This window comes from Ictidomys tridecemlineatus, chromosome 2 (assembly GCF_052094955.1).
Source record: "Ictidomys tridecemlineatus isolate mIctTri1 chromosome 2, mIctTri1.hap1, whole genome shotgun sequence".
NCBI classification, from domain to species: domain Eukaryota; kingdom Metazoa; phylum Chordata; class Mammalia; order Rodentia; family Sciuridae; genus Ictidomys; species Ictidomys tridecemlineatus.
Genome location: NC_135478.1, coordinates 122,596,593 through 122,609,653, shown reverse-complemented (window position 1 = coordinate 122,609,653; position 13,061 = coordinate 122,596,593). Strand labels below are relative to the sequence as shown.

Sequence of the window (13,061 nt, the reverse complement as noted above, 5' to 3'; positions counted from 1 at the left end):
AGAGCACAACTACTTTGGCAACCATTAATATGTAGTTGAGAAAACAGCAAATTAAAACAATTATAAATTTACTGAGGCCATTCCAAAAGTGTCTGAGTGAGTTTGGGCAACTGGAGAAACCTGTTTTAAGGGTGCATCTTAATCAGTAACAGATTTGCCCAGGCTCGTGGGCCAGGAGAGCTGTCTACCCCATAATGGTACAGGAGAGCACAGGGCCTACCTCATAAAACCAAGTGGTGTAACACTTAAAGAAGGCAGATTCCTTTTCATTTTTAGTTAAGGTAAAGTTGAAGAATAACCAGAATCTGTGTCAGTCCTAGATATCTCAGGGCTGAGATAACTTCCTGTTGTATGGTTGCCTGGTCCTATCACAAAAACAAAGTGTAACAAAGCAAGGATTAATCTCCAAAATACTGTGCTGTGAAATAATCCTTAACCAAAAGGGCAATGCTGTGCAATTCCATTCATATGAAGTTCTAAAGTAGGCAAACTGCTGTGGAGTGAAAACAAGTCACAGGATTGCCTCTGGTGTGTGGAGCAAAGCCTGGCTGGGAAAGAGGATGAAGGTGTCTGTGATGTTCTCTATCATAACAGGAGATGAGGGTGCACAAGTGAACACATTGTTAAAACTCATGAAATGCTAGACTTCAGATTAATCTATTCACAGTTTGTGGATGATCCCTTGAAAACAAGAACTGTAAACTGACATTGAACTGTGGTCAGTGATGGACTAAGGTGAAATCCACTGATATTTGTACCTGACTTTAAAATGCATCAAAAAAAAATCAGATAGATGGATAGACACTTGATAAAGTGAATACAAGTTGTTTAAAAGTTGCATCTTAATCAGTAACAGATTTGCCCAGGCTTGTGGGCCAGGAGAGCGGTCCACCCCATAATAATACATAAGGATGTTCACAGTACAATTCTATCAGCTTTTCTTTGTATTTATAAATCTTTATAATAAAATTTGAGGACAAAAAGCTTGGGGATTTGACTACCTGAGTCACGGGACCTGTTCTTGATTCAGTAGAATTTGTCTTCAGGTTTGCAAGAGATGGAGAAAGCCATTAGCATTTTATGAAACTTGATATATACAAATAAAATTGTATGGTTGTCAATGAATAGACCTAAAGTAAACATTGAAGTTCTCTGAATAAATTGTTTTAAAAACTGAATTTTAAGTGCATGTTTTAAGAAATTCTTAAAGTACAATGTGTTCCTTTTGCTTTCTTTTTTTTTCTGATTTGATAAATATTCTGCAAAGCAACTGAGTAAGCCAATGTGCAGATCCAAACATCCTATGTTAGACACTTAGGGCAGTGTACTAAGGCACTGAGGTCACCTAACATCTGTCCAGTTGCATGTTACAGTATATTAGTGTCACATTCTCAGTAATGAACATTCTTTAGTTTTAAACTTTTTTCCTGTATTTTATTATTGTATTATAACTAAATATATTAATGGGATTTGTTGTAGCATATACATGCATGCACACAGTATACAAATGTGAACTTTAAGAAAAGAAAGCTGAAAGCTCTCATCTATTCATTCAATATTCAAAACAATTGGCAGTTCAGGATTATTTTGGTGTTTTGAGAAAGCCTAATTCAAAAAGTTCAGGGGAATGTTTCAAGATCACACAATAAGGAAGTAATAAAACAGACTTTCTCCTGGACTAACTAAAAATATCTTACTCTTTGCAGTTTTATTTAAAATCAGACTAACTAGTTCATGGTTATTATTTTCTAATAATTTTATTTTGTTTCAGTGGTCTCACATTTAAATTTTCTCATGGCTTTATATTTGATATAAAGATAGAGCCAAGATTATACTTTGTTTCAATTAGGAAACCTATACCAATCTGTGTGTGCATATGTGTGTAGGTGTGAAACCTATACCAATCTTTGTGTGTGGGTGAGTGGTTGTGTACACGCGTGTACCCTCACTGGGGATCAAACCCAGGGCCTCAAGCATGCTAAATATGCTCCACCTCAGCCCCTAGAGCAGTTCTTCTGATCATCATCCTAGGTTTCACTCATATGCTGGCATCCTCTTTGGATATATAGGAAGAGAAAGCTGTAGAAGAAACAGCATTATAATGACTTTGTACTTGAGTACATTAGCCCTGGGATAATATTCAAGAACAACTTGTATTTATTGAATCACTATGTCAACTGTTCCCTTATATGCAAGGATAGTGCTGTTGGGCAGTTGGGCATTTAGATTTCTTTGCAATTTTTTTTACCATTATTGAAATGGTAAATAATAAACAATGTTCAGCATGAAGCTTTTTCTGTATATAAGTGCTTCTTCAAGATAGTTTTTTTTGAATTCATGATGTAGAATTTACACATATTTATTTGATTATACAAGTTGGCCAGTTGCTTCTTAAAATGTTTTGAGTCAACATTTGCATCACTAATATGTAATGTTGCTATTTTATTCAAAATATACAATCTTTTACGAATATAAAAGTAAGTCATCCTCATTGTACATGATGAAGGGCCATGAAAAGTTTTCACAGCTATGAAATTAGGTGCTCATTTAGCATTTTTAAAATAAATGAGTGAAAGAACAAGTACAGTCTTTTAAAAATTATTTTTATCTATAATATTTTATCTATAATATGATTTAAAATTAGTATTTTAAATTGCATATTTTCCTTTATTATTGACAAAAATTTATTCATACATTGTCTTCAAAAATAAAAAATTCTTAGGTTTGACTGAAAGAAATTTAGAAGCTGTTGTCCTTGACCATTAAAAAAAAAACAGCGTCTTTTGTTGTCATCCCTCTGTACACTGAAGAAGCTCTTCTGAAAACTGCTCTAACCCTAAGTTCTAATACACTCTGCCCATCTGAATGACATGAAAAGCACAACTATTACTTATGGGGACCTGGATCACAGCTGATCATTTATAATGAAAGGTAGACACATATCTGTTGTTTAGGAAGAGCAGCTTTTGTTACAAGGTACACCAGCTTCAATGTGGCATGTTATTATCAAAAGCCAGTACTTACATCCATGATGACATCTTTAAGGACTTAGTATTGGGAAATCAATCCAGCCCTGTCTGCTTGGGTAGAACAGTTATATGATCATTCCAGGTTGAGGTTATAGTCAAAGTAGCCCAGGTTCCTGGGTAAAAACAGATGAGCGACATTGGATTGAGCCAAAATTATGGTTGAAAGAACTCTGCAATCATCCTGCCTTTGCAGATAGGAGATAGGGACTGAGTTCCTTTGTGAAAGTTTTCACTACTATTGAATTTGAATGAGAGCATAGAAGGGAAAAATAGGGAAATCCCCACAGAGTTAAAAAGGATGTAAAGATTGCATCATAGCTAATGTTTGTATAAATGCCTTGGGTTGATTATGTGGTGTTTGAACATGTGCTCGTGGCTGTGGCTCCGTCATGCAAGGGCAGACACATGATGCTCTTAGAATAATTCCCATAGAGAGGGAACAAAGAAGCCTATAAAATAGAAGTATATATTTTAAAAGTTTCTGAAGAAAGTACCAGTGCAGTATTGACTTTGGCCTTGCTCTGTGGACTGCCACCTGGTTGTCCAGTCAGCGCCTTTACAGATGAAGAAGGACCTGACCAGGTCTGATTATAATGTCCAAAGCCAGAGGCCATATTTCTTCACTGATGATAATTTTGGTTCAAACATAGTCCCTTATTAACAAGCTCCCTGCTTCAAAAGCCCCAAGCCTCTTTGTTTTGTTAGGCTTGCCGAAACACGCCTTTCAAAGAGCTAGGTTTGTAAATATCACTTTATTATAATCCTCTCCTTTGCTTTTAAATGTAAGCTTCCAAGTGCATTTCTACAGTCTAACTTTGGCCCCTAATTTAAAATGTTATCTTGGATTAAAATTTGACATCCTGAAACACTAAGGAGTGAAAAATGCCCAGGTGGTGTATTGGCCGTTGATGCAAAGCAATTGTGCATATGCTTGTGCTCTGTGGAATGACAGAGTGTACAAGCCAGAGGAACATGCTTGTCTATCCCCAAGTGTTCTTAAAAGTTGTGTCTTCTTTTTTGTTATTTTCTAACTATTCAATTATTTCTTTGATTTTTTTCTTTGCTGCATTTGTATAGAGGAATATTTTTAATCTCCAACCAGATGGATTTTTCAATTATGTGCTTGTGATTGACTTTAGATCTATAGTGTGATGGTCAGAAAATATTGTCTAGTGTATGTTATGTTTGTGCACATTCTTTGCACACACAATGTGCATGCTAACTTTTTGCAAACTAAAATGTTCATTTTACAATTATTAACTCAACCTTGTAATTATTAAATTCCTTATGAAATTTTCTTTTTGACTACCAAAACTCTTATAGAATTTTCTTGTCTTAAAGACTTTCATAGAAGTTTCATATATTCCCATTGAATTTTAAACATTTTTTACATATTTTAATATAATGAAATCCCATGCAGTATAGAGATGCATTTCCTCTTACATTGAATTACACCTTACATAAGCTTTAACATCTTTTATCACACTGGTCTTGAAATATCCTTTGATCAGAATTAATATTGTAAATCACTAAAGCTTAGAAAGTTAGTAAATATTTATATTAGTTTTGTTACTTCAAAGCATTTTATGACATATCTTTTTTTTCCCTTTATTCCAGTTTGCCAAGGCACAAGTAACAAGCTCACCCAGTTGGGCACTTGTGAAGATCACTTTCTGAGCCTCCAGAGGATGTTCAATAACTGTGAAGTGGTCCTGGGGAACTTGGAAATTACCTACGTGCAAAAGAATTATGACCTTTCCTTCTTAAAGGTTTGTTTGGATGAATTTGTTATCCTACCCAAATATGATAGAAGTTCATATTAGCAGAAAACAGCTAGACAGAATTTAACTTGAAGCATGTTTACTTTTCATTGTGGTGGTTCCAAGTCCAAAGGAGCTATATATAGATGAGATTTTTGTGAGAGTCTCCTTTACTATCTTGGATCAGGTTATAGCTAAAAAAGAATATTGGAGAGAAACAGCTAGCCTGGAACTCCACTGTCACCACAGATTCTGACATTAATCGCTAGCCATTGCTTCAGTCATAGTATGCTGGCATATCTGGTCTTTTGAAAAATAATGAAAATAGCTGGGTATGGAGGTGCTCACCTGTAATCCCAGTGGCTCGGGAGGCTGAGGCAGGAGGACTGCAAGTTCAAAGCCAGCCTCAGCAACTTAGTGAGGTGCTAAGCAACTCAGCAAGACCCTGTCTCTAAATAAAATATTTTTTAAAAAAAGGGGCTGGGGATGTGGCTCAGTGATTGAGCACGCCTGGGTTTAATCCTTAGTTACCCCCCTCCAAAAAAATAATAATTATAAAAATCCTGGCTTTATAGTATGTGCCTTTATCCTTGGCATAAATATTCTCACCATAGCCAATTTCAAGCTCCCAAGAGATTATAATCAGTTCTCACAATTCCTAAATATTTTACAGTAAGCTTAGAGTTTGATGGTACTTAAATTTTGATTGGATTTGTCTCGCCACCTTCTGGCTGGCCAGCCTGCCTGCCTACCTGCCTTCTTTCCTTCCTTTCTTCCTCTTTCCTTCTCACCCCACCCCACCTCTCGAGCTCTCCTTCCCTCCCTCTTTTACTTTTTTTGGTAAGAAATTATATGAGAGCTGGGCACTGTGGCGCACACCTGTAATCCCAGCAGCTTGGGAGGCTGAGACAGAAGGATTGAGAGTTCAAAGACAGCCACAGGAAAAATCAAGGCTGCTGAGCAACTCAGTGAGACCCTGTCTCTAAATAAAACACAAAAAGGGGCAGGGATGTGACCCAGTCGTTGAGTGCATCCGAGTTCAATCCCTGGTACAGAAAAAAAATAAAGAAAGAAATTATGAGATAGATGCAAGGTAGTTTTTTAAAATTTTCATTTTCATCTGAAGTGTTAAGCTGCAGTACTCCTAATTAATGCACATTGCTCTTCATTACAGGCTTCAAAACCCAAAGTGGAAGGATTGGATCATTTCAAATCCTGTCACTTCTTTGCTCAATTGTAATCATTTACATATCTTACATTTGTCATCCACTCGTGTGTATTATGGTGCAGTTAGGTGCCCTGGAACATCTGGACCCATTTCAGACCTTGAATTCTTGAACTCTTTGAAAGAGAAATAAAATATTGTTGTTTTATCTCATTAGACCATCCAGGAAGTTGCTGGTTATGTACTCATCGCCCTCAACACAGTGGAGAGGATTCCTTTGGAAAACCTGCAGATCATCAGAGGAAATGTGCTCTATGAAAATACTTATGCCTTAGCAGTCCTGTCTAACTATGGTGAAAATAGAACTGGACTAAGGGAGCTGCCCATGAGAAACTTACAGGGTGAGAGGCCACGGGGGTCATGGGTGTGTGTAAATGCAGAAGGTGATTCTGATTGGTACTCAATAACTGTCACATTTTTCAATTCCACCTTTTATTCACGAAATACACATGTATTGCATGCCAACTGTTTGCAGGATCCAGAATCTTAGTGGAAGTTACTAAGAAGAAGGTAGATAATGTAATAGAAAGGGAAGATTTCAGCCAGTTACCCATTCTTCCATGGATGTGGGAAAATATCCAGAGAGCTAGGAAGAAATGGCAAAGATTCTGGGTAAAAGAATCTTTTTTTATTCCTGCACTGGAATAGAGAGTTCATGCATGTGGGGAAGAAATAAATTGCCAGCCTTCTGAACTAGATCTCAGGTATACAAGGACAAACAGTAATTCTCTCTCATACTCGGGGGGGATATATTCCAAACCTCCAGTAAATGCCCATCATCTCTGTAGCACCAAAATGCCTATTTATACTGTTTTTGTCCTATATATACATACCTCTGGCAGTTTAATTTATAAATTGGGCATAGTAAGAGATTAACACCATTAATGAATAATAACAGAACAATTATGACAGAACACTATAATAAAGTTACATGAATATAATCTTGTTCTCTCTCTCTCTCTCTCTCTCTCTCTCTCTCTCAAGTATCTTATTGAATAAGCAATAATTTTGTTACCTAGTTTGCAATGGGATTTAAAACTTACGTAAAGCAAAATTGCTGATAAGGCGGTATTAGTGTACATTAAAAACCCTACCCACATTTGATGCAGTCTCAAGAGTAGTGCTGTTATATGGAAAATCAGGTATAAGTTAAGGACAAGGAATGAAGATTTGATAGAAGTTTGAATTCTTGTAAGAAGGATACTTGGGAGGCTCCTGGGAGAGGAAACTGGAGATGGTAGAAATGAGGATAAATTGACTTTAAAAAAAAAAAAAAGTGTAGATAAAAATAGACAACAATTGTGCCCTACCGCATGGCAGGCATGTTAAATCAGTAACTGCATTTACTGCCCACATCGCTCTTTCAAAGTGGGTGTTACATGCAGTCGTTTTACAAATAGAGAAATGGCAGTAAATTAACTGTCCCAAGGCCCCATGCTAGTAAACAGAGAAGCCAGGGATGGCCCCAAATCACTGTCTCCATATTTCATTCTTCCTGTGTGGTTCTGATGGAGACATAGAGCTGAAAGGGAAAGGAGCAAGATAAGAAGAGGGGTGTGGAGCAGAGGAGGCCTTGTTTGGAATGACAGGAGCCTAGCAGGTGTGCAGAGCTGGAGTGTGAGCCACACATCCAAAGCTGAGAATGGAAACAGCTAGGCAATCATCTCCTTGGTTCCTTCATTTACCATCCTATAAATTGCCTTAAAAATTCCTACCCACAGCTTTACTGCTCGGAGCACCCACGCTCATGTTTCTGTGTTTATTCTAGCACTCGTGGTGTTTTACTTGCATTTTGTGAAGTGGCTGATTCGGTACATTCAGTGTGCCTCACTCTGCCTGTCTTGCCTCACATGTGTCATGAAAAAGGCCCCAGCGGGCGTGAGTCTGGTTCCTGGAGCCAGACTGTCTGGGTTCCAGCCCGGGCTCTATCACTCACTAAGCAGAGACTCTGGATCACGATCTTTCAGCTCCCTGTGCCTCACCTTCAGAAATGTGGGCTGCATACTCACCACAATAGTTAGGACTGTTGAGAAAATTAAGTGACTCACCATAGGCAAAGCATCTGCTTTAGTGAGTCCTTGGTATTATTCTTACTTTTAAACCAAGGTTGGATTGTACAGATCCAGATTATTTAATATAGCATTATTAACAGTCAACCTAGAGCCTGCCACAGAATGAGCATTCATGAATGTGAAAAGTAAAAATAAATATCTGGCTGCCTCCTGACTGTCTTTCTTTTCGAAGCTACAGGAAAGTGGCACCTGATGTCCCCTTCACCTTTCTTAACCCTTATTTCTCCCTATCACTGACAATAGGTTTCTCTAAGACCCTGTTTTAGACTCTGTTTTTTCTGCACTCTCAGCCCCTTGGTCTTTTGTCCTGAGTGTCCCTGCAGCCTTGGCATCGCCATCTTGTGTTTTCAAATCTGGCCTCTCAGTTTCATCCATCTGTGCGTGGCTCTCTCATGAGGCACGTGATGCACTTGGTGACCCTGTGGTCATCTCTGACTTCCATATCAGGCTCTGCAGTTTGGCCTTTCCTGATCTCCCAGGTTTCCTCCTGCAATTGCTTTATACTCTTCCCTCTATTGAGAAAACTCTGTACCCGAAAAACTCTGTACTGGAGGCCTTCTGTGTCTTTGCTTTCAAGTCTTCTTTCTGCAAGAGCCTTTCTTTCTTATTCCTATAAAATAAGTGTGTAAATACATTCTGGAAATCTCATTCTTTCCAGCAGCCTCTGAGTTCTTCCCCAGGAGAATCCTTTCTTTTCAGCATTGGTACTTTGTGCACATGTTGTATCCATTCCCTGCCTGTGGAATGCTGAGCACTAAGATTTTTTTTTTCCTCTACATTTAAATGATAGTCATTGGACAATTGTGAGGATTAATGAAGATAATATTTATACACCAACTAGCCCAGTACCCAGCCTCATCATCATGGTCTCCCGGGGGCACAGGACCATTAAACAGAACCATTAATCTGTTTTATTGGTGTGTCAGTCCTCAAAAAGAAGCCAGCAGGTCTAATCCATCTTTGCAGACCCCACAGCACCTGTTCAGTGTTTTGTACACAAAAGTCATTTTCAGAAATATTTATGTTTAAATGTTATCAATGCAGCACTCTCTCTTTGTCCAGGCTTGAATTTTTTTTTCCATCCCAAACTTTTTCATGCCCTATCCTGACTTCCTTGAAACAATTGTACAGTACAGTCTTGTGCATCTCTCATGTCTCTGGTGTCCACCTGTGACTTTTTCATACATACAGTTCTTACTCCATAACAGGCGTACACCCTTTCCTCATGATATTCTCCAGAGCCACCTGGGAGCATGCTAGGTGAAGGTTGGCCACCCTATCCTGCCATCCTGAATCTATAATGCCTGTGACTGCCACAGGCTCTTCCTGCCCTATCTGCTCCTTCACCTCTTCAATCAGTCCTCATCCAGCTTGATCAGATCCCAGAACCACTACTGAATAGTTATCATTCATTCTGTGCCCACTGACTAACCATTCCCTCCCTGCTGTATTTCTAAACTTCTAATTATTATTCAAAGCCCAGGTCAGGAGAAATCCTAACTCCTCCATAGCACTATCATAAACTGAGTTTTTGTGTGCCCCCATCACGGCTTCCATAGGACTGCATCTTTCTATTGGAACGTAAAGTGTAAAAAATGTGTGCATGCATCATGTAAATTTAAAGGAGATGGAAAGTTTGCTTACTGTGGTTCTGTTCATGTAGAAATCCTGCATGGTGCTGTGCGGTTCAGCAATAACCCTGTCCTCTGCAACATGGAAAGCATCCAGTGGCAGGATATCGTCGACAATGACTTTATGAGCAATATGTCAATGGACTTGCAGAACCGCCTGGGCAGCTGTAAGTGTTGCAAGATCTTTCTCTTGGCTTCCAACTTCCATGGTGGGTAGAGCTGTTCAGTGCTGGAATTGGGGAGAGAGACAGCATGTTTATTGTTAAGTCATATTATACTAAAACAAAAATAAGTAGTAAACACATTATCTGCCTGCCAGGAGAGCTTTTATATAATACAGAGGTAAAAGTCTACTTTTTGTGTTGCAGGGTAGCACACCTGCTCACGCAGAGCCTGAACCCTTGAATAGCCCTTGAGCAGAATTACTGGTTGCAGGAAGAACTGTAGTGGTAGCCTTTAGTCCTGGCTTGAGGCTTCTCCCATCCTGCCTCATGGAGATTGGCCAACCTCTTGTGTGCTACCAAATTTCTACTGAGTCCTACAGTGGTACCCCAGCCCTCTTGACCCCTTGACTTCTGCCCTCTGGATTATGACTGTAGGCACTCCCACATGGAACCACAGGCAAAATTGGGTACAGCCCACAGGGAGGAAGTTTGTAAATATTTCCCTGAATTCTTCTGACCTCATCCCTGCCCTGTTCATCAGTAAAGCAGCTTTGTGAGGGAGGGCCTGGCAGGAGACCAGGCCTAAGGTCACGGTTACACCCCTTGCCCATTGCCAAGGCCATGTGGTAAACTCTGAAAGACACATGCTTACACTTACCAAGCTCCCCTGAGTTTGATCCCCTTCCTGATACCCCCCTGGTATTTCAACCCTTTAAAATAAGAAGGGATGACCACTTCCTGCATCTCTGTTTCCCTACAGCTGTTCAGTGGAAGCATGTTTATTTTTGGTCTCAAAATGTAGCTGACACAACTCTTCAAAATCATCAGCTGGATGTTCTTTTCTGTTTCTGTTTGCTTCATGTTTATTGATTGACTGGTTGTGATGGAATATTCATAATATAAAATTTATTACCTTAACCATGTTTAAATGTAAACTTCAATGACATTATGCATCTCTGTCGTATTGTCGCCATTACCACTGTGTACTGGCAGAACTCCTTTTATCTTGCAAAGCTGAAATTAGATATCCATTAATCAATAACTCCTGTTTTCCCTTCCTCCCTAGGCTCCAGCCTAGGTAGCCCTCAATCTAATTTCTGTCTCAATAAGGTTGACTACTCTAGGTACAGGTGGAATCGCACAGTATTTGTCCTTTTGTGTATCTGACTTATTTCACTTAGTATAATGACCTCAAGGTCCATACATGTTGTAGCATGTGTCAAAATTTTCTTCCTTTATATGACCAAATGATATTCCATCATTAGTATATCACATTTATCTTTTAACTCCCTAACCAATGCTACTATGAAAATGGATATTGAGCTCTTCTATTTTATAAATGTATCATTCTACCAGATACCCAACATATCACCCATTGTGTTTGCAATAAACTTAAAGTTTTTATTTTAGAATGCAAATTTTTGTATTATTCATGAGACCAAAGTTAGAATTTCCTCAGCTATATGAGGAAATATAGGGAGGTCAAATTGTTCAGATTTATAACAACAACAAAAAAAATCTTACAAACAAAGGTTATGGATTTGCCATGAATAAGATCAGACAGCCTGCAATGGTACACCTGTTCTCACTGCCATCATGATTGTAAGGAAGATCCAACAAGAGGCATTGGGAAAAAAAATGATGGGTGGACAGGTTCATGAAATAATTAAGAGTCAAATATGATGACACTATAAGCTGTAAATCAATATGGTATTGATTAAAGAATTATTGTGTTATCTTTCCACTACTATAATAAAATACCTGAGATAATCAACTTAAAAGAGGAAAGGGTTTTTTTAATTCAGAGTTTTGAAGGTTGTAGTCCATGGTAAGTTGGTCTCAAAGTTTTTGGGCCTGTGCAAAGGCAGCACATCATGGCAGAAGTAGATGGCAGAGGAAGTCACTCACCTCATGGCAGCTGGAAGCAAAAGAGAAAGAAAGAGAAGGGGCAAGAATCCCAATATTCCTTTCAAGTACATTTTCCCCAACTCCCCCAGTGACCAAACTTCCCACTAGGCCCCACCTCTTAAACTTTCCACCATTTCCCAAGAGCACCAACCTGGGGATTAATCCTTTAAAATATGGGTTTTTGAAGGACATTTCAGGTCCAAACTATAGCAATTATAAACCTAACTAAATCAAAAGTCCATAAGGAAATGGCATTTCAAGTAAAAATTAATTCAAGAAATTGTTCTGAAATGACTTAATGATTAGGGAGAAATATAGAACTGATAGAGCTGTAAAGGGTTTTTTGTTTGTTTGTTTTGTTTTGTTTTGTTTTGTTTTAAGACAAACTAGGTATATTAGGTTAGTCATACTGGAAAGTACAAAATCACCTTATACCTATAGCTTCCTCATTACCTACTGCCAATCTCCTTGTGGAAAGTGGACTCCTCCCTTAACCATTGCTTTGCAGTCCACACATTTCTCCTGAAAACTTATCTCGTTTCATTTTTACAAAAAAAAAAAAAAAATCCTGTGAGATGAGTCGAGTATTTTATAGGAAAAACATCTGAAATTCAGAAAAGTCAAACTATGTACCCCAGCTTTGTGCTTTTGTTAATAAAGTTGGGAATTTGAGGTTAGAGTGAATAATTATCTTGAAAGGAAAATAAATTCAAACAAAAAAGAAAGAAAATAAATTCATCACCCATTCCATACCTTAAGATAAGTTCCAAATATATTAAATATATATAATAAAGTATTAAACATGGATGTAAGAGGTAGATGGAAACGTAAATATGAATATTTATAATAACACATTGAATAAAATCCAAAGTTAGATAACATAAAAGAAAATTTCCATGTAAAAACATGTAATGACAAATATTATATGACATCTGATTGCCATTAAGGAAATCCTGACAGGATGACCCACCACTACCAAAATGGGCTAAGGACTTGAGCAGGTGCATGAGCATGCCCCCACACATATACAACCATGTACATACACTTTTACAAAATAGGTGGCCAAGAAATCAGGTAAAATTTTATTTCTCACTATAGTAAAAAGGTCGAAAAAATAAGGAAGTCTAATTTTTGCTTTTGCTAAATATTTGAATTTCTTTCAATTTTAGATGCATGGGTCAATCAGGGTACAGGGGCACAGAAATTCTTATATTCTGCTCTAGACATATAAATTAATAAGACGGTCAGGGAGAGAATTTTGGCAGTGTGTTT

General features: G+C 38.1%; 1 protein-coding gene across 4 annotated transcripts in view; it reads left to right on the top strand.

Moving 5' to 3' along the window:
* Positions 1-13,061, top strand: part of Egfr (epidermal growth factor receptor) — a 200,328-nt gene that overhangs the window by 120,338 nt on the left and 66,929 nt on the right. For all 4 annotated transcript variants that reach the window (XM_078039717.1, XM_078039718.1, XM_078039719.1 and 1 more), the window contains exons 2-4: positions 4,647-4,798; positions 6,172-6,355; positions 9,750-9,884. In XM_078039717.1, the coding sequence (XP_077895843.1) occupies positions 4,647-4,798; positions 6,172-6,355; positions 9,750-9,884 (471 nt within the window). The remainder of the gene's footprint in view (positions 1-4,646; positions 4,799-6,171; positions 6,356-9,749; positions 9,885-13,061) is intronic.